Source organism: Eulemur rufifrons, chromosome 28 (assembly GCF_041146395.1).
Source record: "Eulemur rufifrons isolate Redbay chromosome 28, OSU_ERuf_1, whole genome shotgun sequence".
Lineage (NCBI taxonomy): Eukaryota > Metazoa > Chordata > Mammalia > Primates > Lemuridae > Eulemur > Eulemur rufifrons.
The window spans coordinates 54,113,249-54,140,009 of record NC_091010.1 but is presented as its reverse complement, the minus strand read 5'-3'; the positions used below and the strand labels follow the sequence as shown (position 1 = coordinate 54,140,009).

At 43.3% G+C, this 26,761-nt stretch overlaps 1 protein-coding gene across 11 annotated transcripts in view; it reads left to right on the top strand.

The window, feature by feature from the left end:
• Positions 1–1,123: 1,123 nt before the first annotated feature.
• Positions 1,124–26,761, top strand: part of XPNPEP1 (X-prolyl aminopeptidase 1) — a 53,059-nt gene continuing 27,421 nt past the window's right edge. For 3 of the 11 annotated variants that reach the window (XM_069460836.1, XM_069460831.1, XM_069460841.1), the window contains exons 1-3: positions 1,124–1,236; positions 8,330–8,418; positions 15,161–15,285. In XM_069460836.1, coding sequence (XP_069316937.1) covers positions 1,205–1,236; positions 8,330–8,418; positions 15,161–15,285 — 246 coding nt within the window. In that variant the 5' untranslated portion in view covers positions 1,124–1,204. Of the gene's footprint in view, positions 1,237–1,265; positions 1,316–1,728; positions 1,746–2,117; positions 2,140–8,329; positions 8,419–15,119; positions 15,286–26,761 lie in introns of those variants that run through there. The other 8 variants (XM_069460842.1, XM_069460833.1, XM_069460840.1 and 5 more) reach the window with 6 other exon arrangements.

Genomic DNA, 26,761 nt, shown 5'->3' with positions numbered 1-26,761 from the left:
AGGGATTTTGGAAGGATTTACACTTTTAAATAGGATGGTCCGGGTTGGTCTCATTGAGGTGATACCCGAGCAAAGACTTCAAAGAAAATGAGGAAGGGAATCTCTGTATTTAGGACAGAGCAAGTCCAAAGGCCCTGGGGCATGAGCGTGTCCAGCTTTTCCAAGGGGAGCAAGGAGGCTGGTTTAGTTGGAGCAGAGCGAGCAAGGTGAGGACAGTAGGAAATGAGGTTGGGCAGATCAAGCAGAGCTTTCACCCCGAGTGAAATGAGGAACCACTGCAAAGTGCTGAGCACAGAGGTCTGGCTGCTGCGTCCAGGCTGTGCAGGTGCAGGGTGGTAGCCCGCAGATCAGTGTAATCCCACGGGGGAGGTGCTAGTGATGGCGCACACAAGAGAGGTGACAGGTGGAGGTGGTGACAAGTGGTCGGATTAGCGATCTACTTTGGAGACAGGGCCAACGTGATTTTTCTGGCAGATTGGATGTGGGGTGTGAAAGAGAAGAGGCAGGGGACGATTCCAAGGGCATCATCCTGAAAGAATGGAGTAACCATTGATTGAGATAGTGAAGAAGACCGCTGGGTGGAGAAGGATTTTGTTTTGTTTTGTTTTGGTGCCTTGGGCCAGGAGTTCTGTTTGGACATGTTAAATTTGAGGGGCCTATTAGCCATCCAAGTGAGTGGACAGCTGGATTTTGAAGCTGTCTGGGGAAATAATTTTGGGCGCATCTTGAAAGGTTCAGGAAGTGAGGCCCTGCTCTAAAGCCTAGGAGACCCTGTCGAGGTTCGTCCAGCATTGGTCCCCCTACCCTCAGCCCTCCTAAAGGCGGAAAAATCCCTGGGAAAGCAGTCCTTTCATTCGGCAAAGCCCCTCTCTTTCCTCTTTGGGGAATAGCGAGAAATGAACAAAAATGATGACGCGAGGCTGCATAGCGCCCTTTCCCGGGCTCGCTGAAGCGGGGAGCAAAGGCCGGAGTGGAAACGCTAAACCCCTCCCCGCCAAGAGGCGTGGCGCCGCGGCCAGTGAGCCGGAGCCCGGTGGGCGGGGCCTGATGGTGGGCGGGGCCGCGGGGCGAGCGCAAGCCACAGAGGGGGGGCGTGGCCGGCCCGGCGCGCGCCTGCTCGCTCTCGCGCGGTCCTCCCTCCTTCCCTAGCGGTGATCAGCTGGTCTGCGCTCCCCTGACGTGGGCCTGGGCACGTCACCGCCGAATGGCAGCCTCCAGAAGGCCACCGCGAGTAAGGTGAGGGGACTGTGCCGGGGAGCCGGCGTCGGGGCAGCGCTTGGCCAGCCTGCCCGGCCGGGCGTGCTGCACCCACGAGGTCAGAGACGAGCGGGTGAGGAGCCGCAGGCAGTGGGGCGAGGGCCGCCGCTTGCCGGAGCCCCCGAGCGGGAGCAGGGGGTGGGCGCCGTGCAGCTGGGCAAGATCCGGCTGACTTCCGGCGGGGCCATGGGCACCCGGGGACAGCCCGAGCCCGGTGTCTGGACTAGTGTGACCGCGGAACTGTCGCGCTCGGCCCGAGGGGGCGGTGGCCGTCACCGCCCCCCCTGCCCCAGGAAGGCCCCGCTGTTGCAGGAAGTCGGCCCCTCTTAGCTCCTCCCCGGGTCGGGGAGGTGGTCTTTCCCAGGGATCTAATCTTCAAGTTACAGTCTTGACAATACTGACACCTGCAATTCGCTTTGCTGATCAATCACCACCGCAAAGATAGGCAGTCGCGGGCCCTTCCTCATCCACATGGTTTCAGAGGCTGTGTAAGGGAATATTTTGGTATAACCTTTAGGAAAATCCCACCAGTAGCCTGCTCTGGGCTCTCCTGGGGCACAGGGAGATGAGGATAGTTCCCCGGCCTCAAATTAAACATATTTTAGTTTATTCTCCGTCTACACCCGGGGTATACCTACCAGAGCAGCTAACAAAGTAGGAGATGGAGAGCTATATGTTCAGAGTTCACAAAGGCCAGAAGCCAAACTACCTGGCAGTCCACAAGGGGTCACCCACCCTCTAACCAGTTAAGACTTAATGAACTCACTTGGCAGCGTGACCAGGCCTACTTGCTGAACACAGACCATGGCTTATGCTTCTATGAGTAGACAGAGCTCAAAAGCCACCTTGACCTGAACTTGACCTTGCCACAGCATGTTAGAGGTGAGCAGAGAACCAGACCCACCCTATGGAAGGATTTGGTGAGAGGTGGTAAACCTCCGTGTGGGTGGAGCTTCCTGTAAGTTAAGTGCTGGAAATGGAGCCAGGCAAATGGATAATAATGAGTTAGGCTGTAGGCTGAAAGGCAGCCTTTGAGGACCAAGGTAGTGTTTGTTAGATTTATAGAATCACAACCTTTTAGGGGCAGAAGGGTCTTTCAGTATCAGCTGGTAGAGCCTTTTTACCTCACACAATAGTTCACTGAAAGGCTGGGAGAGAGGAGGCTGTTTGCTCCAGGTGCCTCCCCTAATGGTAGAATGTAAGTGCCATCAGGTGTGAACGTGAAGACTTCTTTCGGTTCAGGTGATGGAAACTGAACTCAAATTGATTTAGGTAAAATGAAGTTGAGCTGGTTTCTAGTACAGCTGAGTCCAGGAGCACCAACCCTGGCATCAGACTTGGCTTCTCTCTTGCATCTCTTGGCTCTGAGTTCTTCAGTGTTGGCTTTATTCTCAGGCAGACTCTCTCCTTATGGGAGGTTATGACAATTCTAGGCTGACAGCCACAGCAGAAATAGGGTCCTCTTTCCTAATGGAGAAGTCCCAGATCTGATTCTCACCAGGGTGACTTAATTTTTATGTCCATCTGTGAACCAATCATTATGGCTAGTGGGAAGAGTTGACCAGGCCTGAGTCTCAGAACCTGATGGGTGATTGGAGAGACTCGTCCAAACCCCTTGGGTTGAAATGGAGAAGGCACATTCTCAAAAGGAAAGTTCTGATCCAGAGAAAGAGGGATGGATTCTGAGTAGGCAAAGACAACATCACTTACTTCCCAACCGTAGAACTTGTTTGTTGCTAGCATCTCATTTCACTAGGCGTGATTGAGCATCTTGTTCCTTGTTTTGCCCCATTCTGAGGACTAGATGTGTATGATTCTCATCGTGGACTGGGGGTGCTGGTGGTGGGGTTGAGGGGTGAGGTATCCAGAACCCTGCTGGGATTTCTTTTAAAAAGAGGGAGAAAAATGTGCAGCTTTTAGTGGTGCTGCCATAACCATCTGATACAGAGATTGAACAGGAAGTGCTCCACAGGCCTCTTTCCCTTTACCCACCTTGTGGCTCATCATGATGTTGAGAAGGTGTAGACTGAAGAAGGCCTGGGAAGGGGAAGAGCATTGAGCTGGAAGTTGAGAGGCCTGTACTCTGGTTCTAGCTCTGTCACTCAGTATCTGTGAGGCCTTGAGCAAGTCATTTGGTCTCTGTTTCTCCGTTTCTTTGTCTAGAGGAGGGAGTTGTTAGGTGGTCTCTGAGGTAATACATTCTTCTAGCTCTAACACTTAATGATAGTTCTGCTTCAGCAGAGAGCTTGAGAGTGTATCTCTCCAAGTAGGTGAAAGATGGATGGATCTTGGATGCTACAGAGACCAGGGTATGACAAGAGCAGGGCAACTGTATCTTCTGATCCATAGTCAGACGTGTTATCCATTGTGTCACTGGCCCCCTGAGCAGGGCAACTGTAGTGTTTACCTACTGGATCTGGACAAAAAGGTGGAGATGTTGATGCTCACACAGAGAGCCTAAGCTCACCTGTCAGACCTGGTTTCTGGTCTTGGGTTTGCAGCTACTGAGGTATATGGCCTGTGGCAAATTATCTTTGTTTCTTCTGTAAAATGAATGATTAGGACTACCTCAGGATAACCTCCTTCACCTCTCTAGTCATGTGTCTGAATCAGTTACTGGTTCAGTGAGCTTTATATATATAGAAAGAGAAACTGACTTTCTTCACTCACTATCTTATAAACTGACATATGAAGTCATGGGAAATTGGGTGAGAATGTGACTTGTATCCCTGTCCAAGAAAAAGAGATGTCTTTGTAAAATTTATAACAGCTCTACTGGAATATAATTCACTTATATACAACTCATCTATTGAAGTGTACAATTCACTAGTTAGTATATTCACAGAGTTGTACAGCTATTATCACAATCAATTTTAGGGCATTTCATCACCCCTCAAAAAAATCCTATACCCATTAGCAGTCACTCCTCATTTTCTCCAACTTTACCCCAGCCCTTGAAAACCACTAATCTACTTTCTGTCTCTATGGATTTGTCTATTCTGGACATTTCATATATTAATAAATGGAATCATACACTGTGTGGTCTTTTGTATCAGGCTTTTTTCCCTTCGTGTAATGTTTTCAAGGTTCACCTGTGTTGCAGGTGTGATTTCTTTTTCCTGCCAAATAATATTCTATTGTATGGATAGACTACTTTTATTTATCCATTCATCAGTTGATAGACATTTGGGTTTTTCCACTTTTTGGCTATTAAAATAATACAGCAATGAACATTTGTGTACACGTTTTTATGAGGATATATGTTTTTGATTTTTCTCAAGTACATACCTAGGAGTGGAATTGCTAGCATATGGTAACTCTGTGTTTAACCTTTTAAGGAACTGCCAGACTGTTTTCCAAAGCCGCTGCACCGTTTTACATTCCCACCAGCCATGTCTGAGGATTCTAATTTTTCCACGTCCTCACCCATACTTGTTATTGCTAGTCTTTTTGCTTATAACCTTCCTAGTGGGTGTGAAGTAGTATCTCATTGTGGTTTTTTTTTTTTTTTTTTTTGAGACAGAGTCTCACTCTGTTGCCCGGGCTAGAGTGAGTGCCGTGGCGTCAGCCTAGCTCACAGCAACCTCAGACTCCTGGGCTCAAGCGATCCTCCTGTCTCAGCCTCCTGAGTAGCTGGGACTACAGGCATGCGCCACCATGCCCGGCTAATTTTTTGTGTATATATATTTTAGTTGTCCATATAATTTCTTTCTATTTTTAGTAGAGACGGGGTCTCACTCTTGCTCAGGCTAGTCTCGAACTCCTGACCTTGAGCGATCCACCCGCCTCGGCCTCCCAGAGTGCTAGGATTACAGGCGTGAGCCACCACGCCCGGCCCTCATTGTGGTTTTGATTTGCATTTACCTAATGATTAATGATGTTGTGAGCATCTTTTCATGTATTTTTTGGCCATTTCTATACCTTTATTGGAGAGCTCTATATTCAGATCCCTAGCCCGTTTTAAAATTGGGTTGTCTTTTTATTGTTGAGTTGAAATAGTTCTTTATATTCTGGATACTAGACTCTTGCCAGATTTGCAAATATTTTCTCCCATTCTGTGGGTTGTCATTCCACTTTCTTGATGGTATCCTTTGAAACACAAAAGGATTTAATTTTGATAAAGTCCAGTATATTTATTTTTTCTTATTTTTTTGCTTTTGTGTCTTAAATCATCGTCTAATCCGAGGTCAGGCAGATTTATGCCTGCTTTTCTTTTAAGAGTTTTATAGTTTAGCTCCTGTATTTATGTGTGTGATCCATTTTGAGTTGATTTTTGTATATGGTGTGAGGTCGGTTCAACTTTTTGTATGTAGATACCCAGTTGTCCCAACACTATTTGTTGAAGAGACAGTTCTTTCCCTGTTGAATGGTCTTGTCACCTTTCTCAAAAATCAGTTGACAGTAAATGTGAGGCATGTGAGGCTCTATTTCTGGACTTTCAGTTCTACTTTTTTGATTTATAAGCCTATCCTTATGCCAGTACTATACTATCTTGATTATTGTAGTCTTGTATTTAGTTTTGAAATTGGGAAGGGTGAGTTCTTTTCAAGATTTTGTTCTTTTTCAAGATTATTTTGACTATTCTGGTCCCTTTTGTTTCCATAGGGATTTTAGCATCTTCTTGTCAATTTCTGCCTAGAAGCCAGCTGGAATTTTGGTAGGCAATGTGTTAAGTCTGTAGATCAATTTGAGAAGTATTACCATCTTACCAATATTAAATCTTCCAATCTATGAACCTGGAATATCTTCATTTATTTAGATCTTCTCTAGTTACTTTCAGCAATCTTTTGTAGTTTTCATAGTGTACATTTTGCACTGCTTTTGTAAAATTTATTTCTAAATATTTTATTTTTGATGCTATTGTAAATGGACTTTTCTTAATTTCATTTTTGGATTGTTCATTGCAAGCGTATAGAAATAAAATGGGTTATGTTGATTTTGTGTCCTGCATTTCTGAACTCATTAGTTCTAGTTTTTTTTGTGGATTCTTTAGTATTGTATGTATCCAAGATCATGTCATTTGCAAATACAGATAGTTTTACTTCTTTTCTAGTATGGATGCCTTTTATTTCATTTTCTTGCCTAATTTCCCTGGATAGAACTTCTGGTACAATGTTGAATAGAAACAGCAAGAGTAGACATCCCTGTCTTATTCCTGATCATAGGGGAAAATTCAGTCTCTCAACATTAAGGATGATGTTAGCTGTGCGTTTTCTAATACCCTTTGTCAGGTTGAGGAATTTCTCTTCTAGCTTGCTGAGTACTTTTATCATGGAAGGGGCATTGGATTTGGTCAAATGCTTTTTTCCTCCACATCTGTTGAGGTAATCATATACTTTTTGTTCTTTATTCTATTGATATGGTGTATTACATTAATTGATTTTTCATATGTTGAACCAACTGTGTGTTCTTGGGGATAAATCCTAGTTGGTGATGGTGTATGATCCTTATTATATTGCTGCTGGATTCAGTTTGCTGGTATTTGGTTGAGGATTTTTGCATTTATATTTATAAGAGATAGTGGGGTGTCTGACTTTTTAATGAAAGAATATATGGTTTTTCCAGTTAAGAACATTTCATTCTGTCCATTCAAACTAAAGTAGCAGCTATATGGAGGCAGGCCTGGAGTGATTGGTGAAAATGTCTGGTCTAGTGGTTCTGCTCATGTGGTGGACGGAGCTAATGTGGTCTTCTCTGCCTCTACCAATACATAAAAATGTGGTTAAATTATAAATTAATTACCTTAATTTCATAGCTGAGTAAAATCCGAAACCCTTTCTATAGCCTACCATAAGGCCCTTGGTGCCTCTCTGACCTTGTCTCTTAACCGCTTCCCTCCTCATTCCTTGACACTCACAAACACACTGCATTGGCCTTGCTTTTCCTCAGGTACACGAGGCATACTCCTGCCTCATGGCCTTTGCACGTGCTAGTCTCCTTTTCTGGAATGTTCTCCTAGCCATTCACATAGCTTGCTTCCTCATGTTTTTTAGGTCTCTGCTATAATATTATGTGTTATCTCCATATGGGATCAGGAAACTTGTGTGCAAATCTTCTAGCTAAGAAATTAATGTGAAAATTAGTCTTAGATGCAAACAATGATAGTAATGCTTGTACAAAGCAGGACACTTCCATTTTCATAGGTAGTCTCTCCTGAAGATATGCTCTTAATAAACTTTTTTTTTTTCTTTTTCTTTTTTTTTTTTGAGACAGAGTCTCGCTCTGTTGCCCGGGCTAGAGTGAGTGCCGTGGCGTCGGCCTAGCTCACAGCAACCTCAAACTCCTGGGCTTAATCAATCCTACTGCCTCAGCCTCCCGAGTAGCTGGGACTACAGGCATGTGCCACCAATTTTTTCTATATATATTTTTAGTTGGCCAGATAATTGCTTTCTATTTTTTTTTTTTTTTTTAGTAGAGACGGGGGTCTCGCTCTTGCTCAGGCTGGTCTCGAACTCCTGACCTCGAGCTATCCACCCGCCTCGGCCTCCCAGAGTGCTAGGATTACAGGCGTGAGCCACTGCACCCGGCCATAAAATCTTAATAAAAGGTTATAAGGCACAGAAGGGATGAGCCACCAAGAGAGGGAAGTGGCAGACCCAGCAAACCTGAGACTATCCCAAGACCTTCTAATGGAAACTCTGAAAGAAATGATAAAATAAGGGCCTAAAATGATTAAGGCAGTAAGAGAAAGAATAGAAACCAAAGTGAAAAGAATAGGACACCATAAAGAAAGAACAGGTAGATGGGAAAAAGAACCAAATAGAATTTATACAAGTGAAATATAGTGATTAAAAATAAAATCTTCTTAGTCTAGTTAAACAGGAGATTAGACATAGCTGAAGAGAATTTGTGAATTAGAAGCTAGAATTGAGAAGGTTCACCCGCTGTGGTGATGTTTTACACCTGCAAGTTTTATCTGAAACTTTTATGTATTTTGCCACCTATAATTGGGATGAGAGTCCTTTTGAGTCAGGTAAGAAAACTGCTAAGTCAAGTTGATGTCCTGTCTGACTGAGCCTTGCCACATTACTGTGGTCAAAGTCTGCAACATCCTGTTCTTTCTCTTCTTAAGGGCGAATCACCAGGATTTTCAGCTGAAAAGTTTAAGAATAATTGAACCTAACGAAGTGACACTCTCAGGAGACGCAGGTGTGGAAACAGGTAATTATTTTTATCTATCAATTAGAATATCTAAAAAGGATTTTATTTATTTATTTTTTTTTGAGACAGAGTCTCGCTCTGTTGCCCGGGCTAGAGTGAGTGCCGTGGCGTCAGTTTAGCTCACAGCAACCTCAAACTCCTGGGCTTAAGCGATCCTACTGCCTCAGCCTCCCGAGTAGCTGGGACTACAGGCATGCACCACCATGCCCGGCTAATTTTTTCTATATATATTTTTAGCTGTCCATATAATTTCTTTCTATTTTTAGTAGAGATGGGGTCTCGCTCTTGCTCAGGCTGGTCTCGAACTCCTGAGCTCAAACGATCCGCCCACCTCGGCCTCCCAGAGTGCTAGGATTACAGGCGTGAGCCACCACGCCCGGCCTAAAAAGGATTTTAGATCTTCCCACTCCAAACTCCAGTTGGGGGAGAAGAGAGGGTAAAGAATTAGTAATAGATCATGGCTGGGGGTGAGTATCTGGAAAATTAAAAACCATTTTATTTTTTGGTTGGTTACTGTTTCTATATATTTACCACTTTTTTTAGGTATTAAGAGAATAATTTATAGGTTTTCTGCATTTCCCATTCTTGTGGTGGTGGTGGAGATTGGTTATTATTGAAAATGTACTATTCTAGTTTTTCTAATCTTGTTTTCGAATATAGTCCTTTATTGATTGCCTTAGAAAGTAGCTTTCAACTTTCATCATAACATTATGAAATGAAAAAAGTTTATAATATATTGTTGTGATTTATAAATTGAGTGTGCATTTAGGAATATCTTTCTGGGAAAAATTTCTGGGATCATCCCTTCTCCCCAGAACTAGTTAATTGTCTGATGGATTGTCAGAAACCCAAATTCTGAAAAGTGGTGTATTACTGTGTTTCTAGAACTACAGTATTTCCTTTTAGCTGACTGAAAATTGATCCCATTAAGCACGTAAGAAACCATGCCTATCTAATCTGTCTTTGGAAGATCAGTGCTATAATTACATGCCATTTTAGGTCCTTTTTTTAAAAAAAATAGGTGTATTCAACATATTTTGGGTCATATTAGGAGGTGGCAGAAGAAGGAGGAAAAAGGAATAGGAAAAAGAAGTAAAGAAAGGTAGAAAGTAATAGAATCATCAAATTTACAGCTGGAGGAGAACTTCTCTTTCTTTTTATTGTATATGAGGAAATAGAGATCAGGGAGCTTCAGTTGTCTGAGACATTGTAGATCCCAGCTGGAAATTGGAGCTCACTTGTTTTGGTTCTGTTGGTCTTAGAATGTTTTAGGCCTCTGTTATGTCCCCTAGATGAAGTGGAATAATAGAGCATGGACTTGGGAATTGGATAGACCTTGGGTCCTGGTTCTTGATGATCCAGCTGAGTTGGGAAAGTACTTAACTCCTTTTAACTCCTGTTCCTTTATGGGTAAGAAGGGAGTAGTGAAACCTCCCTTGGAGGATTATTGTGAGAATTAGCCACTAATGTATGTAAAGCCCTTGGCCTTCCCTCAGCTGAGCAACAGAGAAACAAAACTACTACTTCTAAAGCTATTGATGCTAGAAGAGCATCTGTGCATGTGTTAAGATGCTGAAATTGGAGTAAACCAGCCTCTTCTATTCTTACAGTAAGATGTGTAGGAATCCCAGCTGGTGCTTCCGATCCAAGTTCAAATATTTTTTGAGCTCCTACAGTGTATTAAATGCTACGCATGGTGCTTTCACACTTGGTATGCTTAATTTGCCTGGCCACCCATCAGGTAAGTATGGTGTGATTTTACTGTAAAATCAGTGAAAAATCTTGTTTGTGATAAAGGCCAAAGGTTTGGGAACTTATTTCTAAAAGCAGACCCATGTATGCAAGAGAATTTTAAATGAGTCATTCTCTTTAAGGCGTAATTTAAAAATAGGGCAGTGTACGGGCTAATGTTTCATCGTGGTCTAGGCCTGTTGCTATTGGCTTCCCACCTTCCTCTACACTCTGCCTAGTTCTTGGCTGTTTCTAACATTTCTAAAAAGTAATAGGATGTGGAAAGAGCAGATATTATAATACAGTATCTTCTAAGATCTTAGCTTTCTTTTTTCACTAAAGACTTGTTACTGTTTATTATGTTGGGTCTGAAAAGGTCATACATGCAATGTTGTAACATTCATTTAGCCATCTTTGAGTCGGCGTATGTGTTAGGTGCTATGCTGGATGCATGGATACAGAGGTGACATGATCCCCGCCTTAAGGAGAAGTGGCGTACACACCTGTTACTCCATTTATCATGTTGTATTTATGGTTAATTGCGTCTCTAATTCTAATAACTACACACACATAACATTTACTGTGTGCCAGGCACTGATTCTGAGTGCTTTATATATAGCGACTTATTTAATCCTCATAAACATTACCTACGGGTCATCAGCCAGGACTTTTACTTCCTCCATCTTGGCTGCCTTTTCGGCCACTGCTACCTTATTGGGTGGGACTTATAATTGTACCAGTTTTGTCCTCTCCTCAGCTCCAGCTGCTCACTGATTCTGTCACTTTCAAGACCTATTGTCCTTGTGACTGCAGCTCCCTCAGTCACCATCACCCACTTTATTTACCTGGGTGGTAGCTGTCTCCGCTGCTGTAGCCATTGCCTCAGCCATTTGCCCAGGGACACCAACCAGTGCTATGGGCATGAGGATGAGGAGGAAGAGAGGGAAGGGGTTGGGTGTGTAGTGGGGGCAGGTGGCATTGTGGAGGGAAGTGTGAAAATGCCATGTTAGTAGAGTGAGGCTGATGATTCTCATGGTTCTGAGGAAGCCTTGTATGCCGGTCAGGAGGAGGAGCGTGATGATGAAGCCAGTGATGGTGATGCAGCTCAGAAAGTGGTGGCGAGGAGGCAAGCTACAGTGACCAGGAAACAGAGGATGTCTTTGACTAGGCTCACTTTGCCTTTAGTTTTTAGTTCGTAATTGAAGATTTTGTGCTTGCCATTGGTAATGTTGACTTTATTGATGAAGTTAGTGACTGATACTGTTGATACTGCAGTCAGTGCTAAACACCTAGTCAGTGCCACCAAAATCCTTAAGTCAGAATGCGCCTAAATAGAAGCCAGATTCTTTAAAAAAATTAATGATCTTGAAAGAAAGTATATTGGACTGTATCATATTTTGCTTTTTAAAATTCTAGAGGCCTAGGCTGCATGCCAAACCAATTAAATCAGAAGTTCCCCAGGTAGTTCTAATGTGCAGCCAAGGTTGAAGTACTGCTGCTAAAGAAGTCTTCATTTTTGCTTGGCTCTTTTAAAGAATGATAACTTGCTCAGAAATGTGGTTTGCAAACATGATAAATCTATTCTGAAGCTCCTGAAAGATAACAGAGTAAAATTTTCAGATGCTGGTAAGCTTCTGAGGTCACAATAGGCTTCATTTTTGAACCCAGTGGAGGTGTTGACGTATAAACTTAGATTGGACCAAGTACTTCTGAGCCCTCTTTCTCTGTCTGATAGGTGAGGAATTATAGGCTTAGTAGATTAGACAAAAGGAAAGGATAGCTGAGTGCAGTGGTGTGCGCCTGTAATCTCAGCTCCTTGGGAGGCTGAGGTGGGAGGATCACTTGAGCCCAGGAGTTCTAGTCCACCCTGGGCAACATAGCAAGACCTCCTCTCTCTTAATAAAAAATAAGGAGGGAAGAATGGCCCCCTGAAGAGTATTCAGAAGCAGTGGTAATGCAAGGAACATGGATATGCTTGAATCATGAGTGGTTCAAGTATGGTTTCCAGTGACTCTCCCTTTGAGTACTTCAGTCCCTCCAGAACTTGGAGGTGGAGCCCTGAGGCCTGCTGCTGAAGTTGCCCTTGCTACAGATGAACAGGGCACTTTTTCAATGACTCTCAAGATCAATGTGGTATCTCATAGGGGAATCTATTGACGATAACCATAGCAACTGAGGTATAGAAGCCCAAGGTGCTAGTGATGATGAAAGGGAAGAAGCAATTGAATATATTAAAGAAAAAGAACCAGAAAGGATCCATACCCAGCAGAGGATAAGCCACCATGAGTCAGGGTGTCTATCCTTGAAGATAACCTGATGGGATTGCCTCCATGTAACTGCGTTACATACAGCATCGTGCGTTGGAATGTTTTTGGTTAAGTAAAATATTTTTTATTTGTTTAAAAAGTAAGTTGGAGGCCGGGCGCGGTGGCTCACGCCTGTAATCCTAGCACTCTGGGAGGCCGAGGTGGGCGGATCGTTTGAGCTCAGGAGTTCGAGACCAGCCTGAGCAAGAGCGAGACCCCATCTCTACTAAAAATAGAAAGAAATTATATGGACAACTAAAAATATATATATATAGAAAAAATTAGCCGGGCATGGTGGTGCATGCCTGTAGTCCCAACTACTCGGGAGGCTGAGACAGGAGGATCCCTTCAGCTCAGGAGTTTGAGGTTGCTGTGAGCTAGGCTGACGCCATGGCACTCACTCTAGCCTGGGCAACACAGTGAGACTCTGTCTCAAAAAAAAAAAAAAAAAAAAAAGTAAGTTGGCAAACTCCAAAACACTGATGACACCAAATGCTGACAAGGATATGGAGCAGTAGGACCGCTCATTCATTGCTGATGGAAATGCAAAATGGTACAGCCACGTTGAAGGATAGCTGGGCAGTTTCTTAACCCTTACCATCATCTGATTCAGCAGTCACACTCTTAATATTTACCCAAATGAGTTGAAATCTTAGGTCCACACAAAAACTTGCACTTTATTACTAATTTATAGCAGTTTTTACAATAACTACTAGAACTTGGAAGCAACGAAGATGTTCTTCATTAGGTGAATGGATAAATAAAACTGATACATCCAGACAATGGAATATTATTCAGGGCTAAACAAATGAGCTATCGAACTATGAAAAGACATGGAGGAACTTTAAATGCCTATTACCAAGTGAAAGAAGCCAATCTGAAAAGGCTACATATTGTATGATTCTAACTATATGACATTCTAGAAAGGTAAAACTATGGAGATGATAGAAAAGATCAGTTATTTTCAGGGGTTGGAGGAGAGGGGGAGGGAGGGATGAAGAGGCTGCGCATAGAGGATTTTTAGGGCAGTGAAAATACAATGTATGATACTATAATTGTGGATATATGTCATTATACATTTGTCAAAACCCATAAGTGTACAACACCAAGAATGAACCCAAGAATAAACTATGAACTTTAGGTGATAATGATATGTTAATATAGGTTCATCGATTGTGACTAATGTACCACTCTGGTGGGGGATATTGGTAGTGGGGGAGGCTGTGTGTGTTTTGGGGCAGGAGCTATATGGGAGCTCTGTGGTCAACTTTGCTATGAATCTATAACTTCTAAAAATAAAGTCTGTTAAAAATGAGTTGGAAAAACTCATTATTTTACATTGAATTCTAATAGTACAGTTTTGTGCCAGTATATGGGATGTAGTAAAATATGCATGATTACTATTCTATAGTTGGCCTCTTGTGATGTTGTTTTGTTATATAGCCATGGGACTACAGCTGTGATGTTTTTCAGAACATTAACTGATATCAATATTTGTTGAGAAAAAATCTTTTTGAAGAACCAGCTAAAGTGGTGAAGTCAGCTTGTGTCATCTGTGCCTTCATCATATTTCTATGTAGAAATAGAGTCTCTTAAACTTTTATGAATTTGTAAGTGATTTTCACTACTTACAAATTCATAAAAGTTTAAGAATTTCTAGTAGGACCACATTTAATGTTCATAACATTTCTTTTTTAATGATTTTTATATTTCTATTTTGTATTTTCTAAAGCTGGTGACTCCAGCTTTGGGTTTATTGAGATGATAGACTCCCTTGGACCCCTGGGACTTCTTGAGGCTCAGTTTGAAAACCCTGGGTCTAATCCACCTCCACTCTATTTTGGAGAGGAGAACACAGAGCACTGAGGCCCCAGTGTCCTTCTCCCTTGCACAGCTGCTTGGCAGCTAGTAGTCACTAGAGCATAATGCCGAAGACTTGTGACTACTAGTGGATTGATCTTTCTTCTCCAAATCTGTGGTTGTCTGTTTAACAGAAAGTTTATAAAACATACTTCTTTTAAAGCAGTCAGACTTACACAGAAAAATACCAGAAGAAGAAAATACTCACTCCAAATTTACATAGCCAAAGGTAATTACTATTACTAATAACACTTGGGTGACTGTCCTTCTAGAAACTTCTTTCTGCATATACACATGCACAATTTTAAATAAGTGGTAACTGCCTATACATATTCTATTGTAATCTGTTTTTAATCACCCACCACGGCTATCTGGGCATCTTTCTAAGTCAAATATAGGCCCATATAATTTTTTTCTAGGTCTGTGTCATTTTTAATGATTGCACAATATCTTATAGTATGTATTACAGTTTATTTAACCCATCATGTATTTCACCCCCTTTTTTTTACTACTATAAACAAGGATAAACACCTATGTTTTTGTGCACTTGTTTAATTATCTCTTTAGAATAAAGTCCTATAAGTGAAAGAGGTAACCAATTTGGAAATGATTAGCAGCTAAACTTTTCTTGCCACAAATGGCTATTTGGAAGTAGTATCTAGGAACTGTGAATATCAGTGTTTCTGGCAGTTTTGGGCTTGGTCTGTGGTGGGGTGGTCAGTTTGCAGACACAGCTGGGGGTGGAACAGAACATAGAAAGCACTTCTTGTTACAGCCCGATTTGTACTGGTTGTTGAATTGTAGGGGCCAGGCTGGTTTTGGAACAAACTCTTCTGTTGTTGCAGACAGCAAAATGGCTCCAAAGATGACTTCAGAGCTGCTTCGGCAGCTGAGACAAGCCATGAGGAATTCTGAATACGTGACAGAACCGATCCAGGCCTACATCATCCCGTCAGGAGATGCTCACCAGGTACTGAGCGAAGGTGGGCGGTGATGGAACTCAACAGCCTCTCCTTTCTCTTCAGTCTTTCCTCCCCAGCCCTCATGTGTCTGTATGATTCTACTTGTCAACCCACAACCAAGCACGTCTTCCAGGGCTTGACACAGGGGCTTGTATCTAATAAGGTCTCACTAACTGTGTAAGATTTGGCTCTGGCTTCCTTGTTTCCAGTGAATTTAGCCAACTTTCAATAAATTGTGAAAGAATTAATGGGCAAATTAAGGGGCAGAAGTCCTGGACCTTTCTGTTGCTGACATACGCCACCCCATCTCCTCCACCACATCTTATCCCTATGAGAATTGTCTGTCCTGTTTCCCTTCTGCCCATCCAGACTGCCCCATTCCTCTGGTATGGCCAGAAGAGTAACCAGAAAGTCATCATGGATCTCTTCCTTAGCAGGTATTAGGGACCATACTGAATACTCTCACCCCAACCATCACATCTGATGGAAGCAACTCAGTAAGTGCCGTTTCCCTCTGAGAACACTAGTTATTAGAGTAGAGGAGAGTTGGGTTTGGAGAAGCAGAGACTTCATGTGATAGGTCTGACAGGCAGGAAGATGAAGGATTTTAGGATCCACTCTGAGATTATTGAGTCAGCAAGTTTTTGAGTGCCTACACCATGGTCATGGTACTGTAGGGTTACAAAGATAAATTTAAGATTGAATATCTGCCCTCACTATCGTTATGGTTTTGTGGGAGATGAAACAATATACATACAAAGTGCTATTCTTCCATAGTGTCATCTCTACATATGTTTTTTCCAGCCTTTGCTTATGTGCAATGTACTGCCTTCCTTAGGTATTGGATTTGATAAAAAAGTGAGAATTCCTGGTCTCAAGAAGCATACAGTTTAGTAAGGGAGTTAAGATGTACATATACATATCTGTATTGCAAGGTAGAATGTGGTAAGTGCTATCAAAATCTGGACAGAGGCCTATGGAAGTTTGAGAGTGAGGGGGGAGGATAACAGAGGGCTTCCTGGGGCAAGGGAGGCATTGGAACTGGACCTTGAAGGATGGGTGGAGTTTGGGTAAATAGAAGCAGGAGGTGGAGGAGGAAGGAAGGAGTTCTCTAGGTAGGAGGATTAGTAGGAACAAAGGCAGAAAAGCAGGGAAGCGTGGAGTGTTTTTCAGAAACAGTGGGATACGTTTCCCTGGCAAGAGCCCAGGGAAGTAAAAAGCAATAGTGGGAAATAAGGCTGGTGTTCTAGGAGTCTTCAGAAACTACCTTCAGGTACCTTGAGCAATAAAAGTGTTTTATAAGAGTTTAGGGTCAGAGCTACTGCACTGGCACAACCCCGGGTTGAGAATGGTCTCCTCAGAGTTACGCATGTCAGATAACATGTTAGATAGGATGTCGTGTGGAACTCGAGGGCAGGAATGTAGTTGGCCCTCAGGAAGAACTGGGATGGGAGGGTTTTCAGCTCTTGCTGCACATCAGTTTCTCTGTTTCTCAGCCAACAGGGTAGGGTGGTATAAACCTGGCAGCTCCTACATTTATATCTCTTTATTTCTTACTTTCAAGATACCAGATTGAGTTAGAACCTTAATCCCAAATCTAAGTGAGAACTTGATTGGTGTAACAACTTGGTCCTTCTTGGTCCTGGTTAGAGAGAGAGAGAGAGAGAGAGACAGAGACAGTGTGTTTGTGTGTGTGTATGTGACATCATGTGGTATAGACATGAGTTATGAGAGTCCACCGTGACAGAGGGGGTGGCAGACAAGGATATTACTGTCAACTGAGCAAAGATCCCAAAAGATGTCCACTTTGGCTGGCTTCCTTTCTGCCTCTCCCAAAGGTCCTAGTCCACATAGTTGTGACAATGTCAGGCCTTTGTTAACCTGGGGACAGCCTCAAGATTGGACCCCTACCTGGAGACATGGGATTTCCTGGCTTCAGGAGCAAATGAAGGGCTGGAATGAATAAACAAAGGGAATGAATGACTTGAGGCAACAGTATGAAGTTTAGGATTCTTTCATGTTTAGAATGGGGTTCCCCAAACAATGTTCTATAGCATTACTGTTGTATCTTGTAAGATGCTCTGCAAAAAATATATTCGATGGTTAAGAAAATAGTGAAATGAGCTGAACAGTTAATTTTTTTATTGTGGTAAAAAACATATAACATGAAATTTACCATCTTAGTCATTTGCAAATGTATAAAATTGTAGTGTTAACTATATGTACACATTGTTGTGCAACAGGTCTCTAGATCTTTTTCATCTTGCAAAACCAAAATTCCATACCCATTAAACAACTCATCCTGGTTTCTCTCCTCTCCTCTGCTCTGGCAGCCACCTTGTACTTTCTGTTTCTAACAGTTTGACTACTTTCGATACCCCATATAAATGGAATCACGCATTATTTGTCTTTTTGTGACTGACTTCTTTCACTTAGCACAATGTCCTCAAGGTTCATCCATGTTGTAGCATATGACAGGATTTCTTTCTTTTATAAGGCTGAATAACATTCCACTGTATGTACTACACTTTCTTTATCCATTCACATGTCAATGGATATTTAGGTTGCTTCTACCTCTTGGCTATTGTTAATAATGCTGCAATGAACGTGGGTTTACAAATATCTCTTCAAGATCCTGTTTTCAGTTCTTTTGGATATATACCTGGAACTGAGATTGCTGGATCACATGGTAATTCTATTTTTAATTTTTTGAGGAACCTTGTCCAAACTGTTTTCTATAGCAGCTGTGCTATTTTATATTCCCACCAATAGTGCATAGAGGTTCTAATTTTTCCACATCCTCACCAACACTTGTTTTCTGTTTTGTTGATAGTGGCCATCATAATGGCTGTGAGGTGATATCTTGTTGTAGATTTGATTTGCATTTCCTGATTATTAGTGAGTGATGTTGAGCATCTTTTCATGTGCTTTTTGACCATTTTCTTTGGAGAAATGTCTATTTAAGTCCTTTGCCCATTTGACTGTTTCTTAACTGCAGGACTTCTCAGGGCCTTTGGTATGCCAATGTACACTCTGCACCTCAAAGGAGGGGATAAAGTATTCAGCATTTTCTGGACTTAAATGTCCAGGGAATTCCCACAGTAATCTCAGAGGTCGGGTAGGGGAATCTAGTGTTCCATGGAATACCTTTGTCTGTTCCACAATAGTACTTGTCATACCATGATGGATCTTGCGTGTAGAGGTGGATGAAGGGGGGGATGAGAGAGCATGAGGTGTGTTGAGACACCAGCCCACTGGCTGTTCAGCCTGGCTGAGCACAGGAAAGTAGAAGATCAAGCTGGAAAGTGGGGATAGTGGCATGTGAGGAGGCTATGGAGCCTGGGTACATTAATGTTAGATTTAGTAGGCAGTAGGGAGGTACATTAATGTTAGATTTAGATTTAATGGGCAGTAGGGAGGTGAGGATAAACTGGTTAGATTTAGGGTTGGGCTTTGGTAATGAAATCCGTCCACTTGTCTATGTTCACTAGAATGGGCAAGCAAGATTTACTAGCTTCATAGGAACCAAAGTGTCATCTTGACTAAGGACTGGATGAGTAAGTAGGCTGGCCAGCACAGCTTGGGCCTGTGTCATGGTCGGAGTTGTAGGTAGCAGAGGAGCTGGGTCCTCCCAGCCCCCACTTAAGAAGGGCAGACCCTGGCCCTGTCCTCAAGGAGTTTCTGTTTTCTTCTGCCCTGGGCACTCTGGTGAACTCTTTCCCACCTCCTGTCAATCCCAGGCATTTTGACTTGTGCTTCATGTCACAGGGATTCTCTGCTGCATTCATCAATGGTGTTTATCATTTTCTACCTTTCAAGTGTTGTCTAAGCTCGACTGACTGCAGTCACTTTGTCCTAGTATTGGGCAGGATGGTGGTTCCTCCTGCCCAATGACTGGAGTACATTATGTAGCTGTTGGTTGGGGCTGTACTTTAAGTCCCCTGGCACTGTTGTCTGCAGGTGGAGCCCTCCTCTGAAAAAGTTCTCATGGGCTGTCATGGATCCTTGGCTAAAGACATGACAATTCTCCTTTATTTGTGAAACTTCCCCTCCAGGGGAGGCCTCATTGTACAGAAAGACTTGACTTGTTAGTGTTATTTGAATTAAAAGTTGAAGTTTTCTGGTGAAGGGTGTGTTGGAAGCTTTGTAATCTTTGTATTTTAGCTTTAACTTTTTTTTTTTGGCCTGGAGTTAGGATATAATCTTTACTCGTAGAGGACATTGTTGTAGCCAAGCCAAGTTTATCTTGATATTTTTGGTCATGGGTGCTATTCCTGAGCCAACTCTTTCTTTTTGTCACCATAAAGCTGATTTTTGGATCCCCTGATTGATTTTTAAAAATCTGCTGTTTTTGACATTATGTGTGGCCCTAACCACAGGGATTATTCGAGGCTTTCCCTCAGCTGCTTATCTTCTGATGGTGATCCTGGAATATCAGAATTGGATGGCTCTTCTCTGCGTGAGGGAACTGAGGCTCTAATCCTAGACAATTGTGTTTTCCAGCAACACCCTGAAAACGCAAAACATCAGGCTTGCGCGATATTAGCTGTCGCTCTTATTGCAGAAGTCACTGTTTAGACTTCACAGACTTACAGTATATTCTTGTACTCTGGCGGTCCTTTGATCTTCACCACCCCCTCTGCTCTTTTTCTTTTATAATCTTTAAGTGTCCTTTCTTGCTGTAGCTTAGCCGTCCTGCATATGTGAGAAGTTGTGTTTTGTTTGGTGCCTGTTTTCTGCCTGCCTGCTCAGGGCCAGGTGCTGGGCACGTGGAGGGCAGGTGGTTAGCACATAGGTAAGCATATGAGCTCTCAAGACTTTGGGTTCAGATGCCAGATTTGCCACTTACTAGTTGCTTGACCTCAGGCACGTTATTTCAAATTCTTAAGTGTCAGTTAAACTCTTTGGGTCTCAATTTCTCCAAACGCAAAAAGGGGATTGTCACAGTATCTACCTGTAGGGCTGTTGTCAGGAGTAAATGAGTTAATACTGTAGATGTAAGTACTTAAAGTGTATATGTCACCTGGTAAGTCTCATTATATTAGCTATTATTGTTATTATTGCTATTGTAGAGATGAATGAGATTCCCCTTAAAGAGGTTGAAGAGTAGATAAGCCATAGTCACAAAAGCTAACACAAGTAGAAACTGGTAAATGTCATAGGATGGGACTCAGTCAGCACTGTTCAGTAGAAATATGTGAAGTATATATGTAATTATAAGTGTTCTCATAGCCATATTAAAAAAGAGAAGCAGTGAAATTAATTTTAATAATATATTTAATTAACCCAATGTCTAAAATATTATCATTTTAACATATCAATATAAAAATTATTAAGATACTTTACTGTCCTTTTTCTCATACTAAGACTCCAAATATGGTATGTGTTTTACATTTATAAAATATCTTAGTTTGAATGTGAAATTTTCATTGGAAAATTTGATCTATATTTGATCTGTATTTGGATCCATAAAATTTATAATTAAAAAAGTGAACTCATGTATCCAAGTTGTTCTGAACATACTTAACAGTTTTCCAATAATTGAATTTTGAGTATCAGTTTTTAAATTTATGTTTAACTTAATCAAAGTGAAATAAAATTAAATGTTCTGTTTCTTAGTCACATTAGCCACATTTCGAGTGCTCAGTAGCCACACGTAGCTGGTGGCTACCATAATGGACAGCACAAGTTTATATAAAGTGTGGACTGAAGTCATAGGTGAGAAGGACTAAGCAGGCAGGATCAAGGAAAGCTTCATGGAGGAAGTGGCATTTAAATTGGAACGTGGACCGGTAGACTTTGGATGCATAGAAATAGGGAGAGATGTACAAGAAATACCATGAGCAAATCTGGAAGTAGGAGAACATGCATAATGATAAGTTTGAAGAAGAAAGAAAAATGCCACCCACGAGTTACCCATGACCAGAGTTAAGAGTTTAGGTTTTTGTTAGATAGTAGGGACCCATTAAGGGTCTTTGAGCAAGAGAGTGACATGATAAGAGGGAGCAGTGTTTAGTCTGGATCGGAGAAGGGAGACCCTGGGAATTGGGAAACCTGTTAGGAGACCTTTGCAGGATCCCAGAGTTGAGGTAAAGAGGCCTGGACTTGGGTGCTGGAATTAGGGGAGGAGAAGTAGTAGAACTGAGATTAAGCGTGGACCTTGCAGGCAGGTGGCAGAGGAGATGGGAAGTTTGCAGCCCGAGAGTGTTTGTGGTGCTATCAACAGAAAGAAATGGGTTCCTTGTTTCAGTTCCTATGGAGAGGAAGGCCATAGTTGTGGTGACTCTATTAAGTGGGACTCTGGGTCCTTGCTGGGCTGTGAGAACAAGGAGGAAGGGTTGGCTTTGTGTGTGACCTGCCGCAGCAGCCTCCTCAGTAATAGAGAGGCTGCTGTTCTCTGCAGCTCTTGTTCCTAATTGTTTCATTTCCAGGCTAGATTCAGGGTTGATGGAATTTTTCCAACGGGTGGGGAAGGGAGGGTGTTGAGAAGAGAAGGGAAATCTTAAATTCTGTCCTTTGTGTACTTTCCAAAACACAAATACACACACCCACACACTGTTCCCTGCTAGAGAGAAAACTACCTCAAATACATAATTACACAAGGACGTGGCACTCCAGTGGTCTGCTTCTTTCTGTCCTCTGCAACTCTGAGGGTTTCTTCATTTTCACCTCAGACAGGGTTGCAGTATTAATGAGTTTGGGCTCAGTGGGGCTTTTACAGTGAGGGATTGCCCATTCTTTCTGGCTATCTGGATGCTTTCATTACCATCTAAGTCAGACCTTGGGGTTTGTGGATACCATTGGCCCCACACCCGGAGAATCATTGGTTGGGGCCAGAGCTGTGCCAGTACCGCCTCTTAGAAAAATCATCCTTCCCGTCTGTAAGACCCCCATCTAGTATGCTCTTGGTCTTGGCTTAGTTAAACGGTGATGTTTTGTCAGGGGCTGACTCTGCCAATGTGAGTTTTTGGCTTTTTTCATGACTTTCTGGAAGTCATGAATCAGATTGTCCTACAGTCTTTGGACTCTACTCCATTCCTCCTGGAGTCAGCTTCCTGTTTTGTTTTGTTTCCTTAAACAGGCTTTCTCTTGGGGTGAGGGGTAGTGATTTCTATCCCAGAGTGATTTTATCTGTTGTGTTAATTAGAGTAGTGCTAGCTGTGGTAACAGATCTCAAAGTTTCAGTGGCCTGGTATTGCGAAGGCTTACTTCTTAATTCTTGTTCCTGTAGCAGTACGTAGCTAGCGTTCCTGGTTGGTGGGAGACTCTCCTCTACCCGAAAGAAAAGTGATTCAGGGATCCAAGCTTTTTCCATCCCATGTGCCACCATTCCAGCTGGTGGAAGGGGAAGGATAATGGAGTGGACACACTCATTCCTAACAGCCCTGACCCAGATGTCACTTCCCACCCACATTCTATTGGTGAGAACTGGTCATGTGACCCCACTGTGAAGCAAGGGGACCTGGGAAATCTCCATTTCCAGCCATTTTCTAGCAACTCTTCTACACTAAGGGAGGAGCATGACTCTTTGGACAGCTGTTTCCCCCATATATCTTGACTGGGTTTCACTTAGGAGAGAAGAAAAAATGCCCAAGACTGGCAGTTACCTTAGTATTTGGGAACAAGGAGCCCATATCTCTGTTCACAGTCCAACCTCTGGTACTTCCTGTGGCCAGAGAGCCGTTTACTAATTCAGTTTCATTTCTGCTGAGAACCCGATATGCTTGAGGCACTGTGCCAGGCTCCAGGTTTATGGGAGTGGAGGGTCAGGGAGGGGAAAGATGTCATCCCTGCGTGGGCTCTAGTAACTTTAGCCATGCTTATCTTGGCGCTCAGCCATCAGCCTCTCTTGCTCGTTTCCGTCTGCATGTGGCCATGTTGACTAGCTGTGGTCATGTCACCACCCTCTCTTCAACTTTTAGTGTCTTTCTAGAACTTGCAGGATAAAGTTCAAGCCTCTTAGTGGGAAGTCTGAGGTATTGGACCATTTGTCTTCAGACTGCTTTTCCAGAAATCCCTGTAGCCACTCCCTTGAACTTCCTGCTCCTGCCATTAGGCTGACTGACTCTCTGCCTCCCCACAGACCTCTTGCCTCTTGCTTATGGACTTTCTCACACCTTTCCCCGTCTGGATTGTCCTTCTGCTCCTCCTCACCTGTCCTTGGTGGCCTAGGTCAGACCTCTGAGTTTGGCCTGATGGGTTTAAGACGGATGTGAGAGTCCTTTATAGCAAATACCATACTGCCTATTCAGCATAGTTTATGTGGCTGTTTCTTGCTGCTAATGTTTCATGGAGTATCTGTGTTATTTTGCTGGCTGTATTGTCTACTCTGAGAAGATACTTTCTTATGTTTCCTATAAAGTTTAGCTCATTGTCTGGTGAATAGTAGTAAGTGCTGCAGTTCATCAGGGGTTTAGCACGTGCTAATTGCTTTATGTCACACCTCAGCCCTCCAAGGTGGGCATCCTCCATTCACAGTCCAACCTCTGGTACTTCCTGTGGACAGATAGCTGTTTCTCATGAACACACTTAATTATTCATGAACACGTATATTTCTAGCTTCCCCTGAAATACTGAAGTTTGGCAACATGTGGCCTGGATTCCAGCATGATGGAAATCAGAACTGAGTAAGAGCTGCTCTCTTTAGAAAGGACACCCGTTGTCCTGCTTTCCTTGCTTGGCTCACCTGCCTGTACCGTGAGGTATTTGAGTTTGAAACCCCACTTAAAAGATCCCTTGTGATCTTTTTCCTATTAGGTAATGTACAGGTTTCCTATCACTGCTGTGACAAATTTCTACAAATGTAGTGGCTTAAAACAAATTTATTATCTTATGGTTCTGGAGGGCTGAAGTTTATAATGGGTCAGCAGGGCTGTGTCACTTCTAGAGGCTCCAGGGGAGAGTCCATTTCTTTGCCTTTTCCAACTCCTGGCGGCCACGTGCATTCCTTGGCTCAGGCCCCTTCCTCCAGCTTCACAGAGACGGTTTAGGTTTTAACTGGGTAGAAGGAAAAAGGTCCATACCTCCTTCTGCTTGTTCATTTATAATGCAGGTGTTGGTCGAGGACCTACTTTGTATCGCCTGTGTTGTGTACAGGGACAGTGACAAATAAGACAAACACTTTGATCTCATGGAACGTATATTCTTAGCAGGTGGGGAGGAGGAAAAATACAGTAAAAATATGAAAAGTTCATTAAGAGAAACATCTAGAAAATGTGCTATGCAGAGAGTTAAAAGTGGCTGGGTGGCCATTTTAGCTGGGTAGTGGATGGCAGGCCTCTCTAGAGGTGACATTTGATCTGAAATGTTACAATGAGAAGGAGCTAGCCATGCCATGATCAGAGAGGGAGAGAGAGACTTTTATAGGTACAAGGAATAGCATGTGCAAAGGCCCTGAGGCTGGAAATGAGCTCAGGGTACGTGAAGAGCAGAAAAGCAGCCGGTGTGGCTGGAGCATCGAGAGTGGGAGGAGAGATCTAGAGGATAGCAGGGTCTGATCAGGTGGTGCCATGGGGACCAGGCTGTGGTTTGGATTTTATCTTAAATACGACAGGAAGCCATTGGAGGGTTTAAGGAGCTTGCTGACATGATTGTATTTTAATATATACACGCATTTTGAGAAGCTCATTCTGAGTGTGTGTGCAGAGTGGATTGTAGGGGCAGTGGTCCAGGTAGAGATGATGGGGGCTTGGACTGAGTGTTGTTATTAGAGATGGAGAGAAGTGGGTGGTTTTGGAGAAAAAGCCAACAGCTGTGCTTCTTTTTGCTTTTTCCTAGCGTGCTACAGCTGTGGCTTATTTTAGGCCCTATGCTTTGCTCTGAGAAGGATGTCCCTGGGCATTGCCAGCTTCATGGCTGGGGGAAGAAGAGTGGCAGGCCCATGCCTAGGGCTTGTCTAGTCTCTGCGTAGCCTGTCGGTGTGGAGGTGAGGCCGTGGCCAGCCTCACTCGGCAGTATCTTTCTGGCGTGTTGACCACTTAGGTCATGTTTGGATGTTCTTACTCCAGACCTCATCTCAATCCCAAACTAAACATGTCCATCTGCTGTAATTTCACCTCTCTTTGGAGGAACCCTTCCCCCGCCGTTGCCGATGGAACACTCCAGATAAACCCTGTGTATCCTTTGTCTCTCCTCCCAGGCTTGCCCAGAGAGGGGTGGGGCATCCCTAGAGAACTGTGTCCCTGAGTGGAAGAGCCCAGCTGGGCCGAGATCAGTACTTCGTTTTTGCCAGCATCCTTGCTCTGTGTCATGGCTGGCAGAGCCCCAAGCCCGTGGAACCATGTTGTTGATCGAGAGTGTCCTTGCTGTGTATTCTCTGTTGTGCACAGTGATTTTTAGCACGAGTTATTTTTGTTAACTTAGTTTTTCCAGCCCCTTAGATGCTTTTTTGCTGTTCAGGAAGAAGAGATTAATAATATCTCTTCCATTGCATATTTGCAGCACTTTCAAGTTTCCGGTGAGGTTTTTAACACCTTAACTTACGGTTCCTCACAGGAGTCCAAGGAGAGGGGTGGGACAGCGCCCCCTGCACCCCTGCCCCATTGTTGGTTTTTAAAAAAATCTTACTCCCAATGATTACTGGGTTACTAAACAAACGAGGATTTTGCAGTTCCTAAATGATGCTGGTGACCATTTCTTTTTATTTCCTTAGGCTGTCTGCTGAATGTTCCTTCATGTTGTAGGAATAAAACGTGCCTGCATTTAGCAATCTGAAATGACCCGTTTTAGAGACAAAGAAATGAGGCTGACAGAGGTTATAGGACTTGTTGCAGACCACACAGCTGGGCCTGGGCTAGAGGGCAGGTGTGGCCCAGACCTCCCTCATCCTGCCATTGTGGTTCTCTCTGCTGGCCCTTCCTGAATCTCCCTGGAGGGTGGCCCGGTAGCTGATTTGAGGCTGTGATTGAGGCTGCCTTGGTGGAAGGGGCAGGTCTCACCCACATGCAGGAGTGGAACGTGGGCTCTTTTTCCCCCTACGGCATATGGACTGTCCTAAAAATGCCTTTGGATCTGGCCAGCAGCCCTGTTTCCCACCCTGAGCATTCTTAACCCTGCCAGGTCCTTTGTCCTTTGGCTTGGGAGAAACTTGCTAACTACAAGAGGAGCAGCAGCTCTGTACTCAAGCAGACCTGGCTTTGGATCCTGCCCTGCTATTAATCTGTCAGTGGGCGAGTTACTTAAAGATTCTCTCTTTGAAAACCTTAGTTTTCTCATTTGCTATTGGTCTTATCTGGGAGAGTCTTTATAAGGATGAGAGATATTATGTCATGGGGCTTCAGAGTCCAGGCTCTGGAGCCGACTGCCTAGTTTTGAATCCTGCTGCTACTTAACTAGCTGTGTGACTTTGGGCAAGTTACTTGAACTCTCTGTGCCTCACTGTCTCTTAACAGAAGTTGTATACCTTGGCTTGTACCCTCTGCCCAGGCATGAAAACCTTTTTCTTTCTTCACTTCCTAACCCCCTCCCATTCAGAAGCAAGGGGAT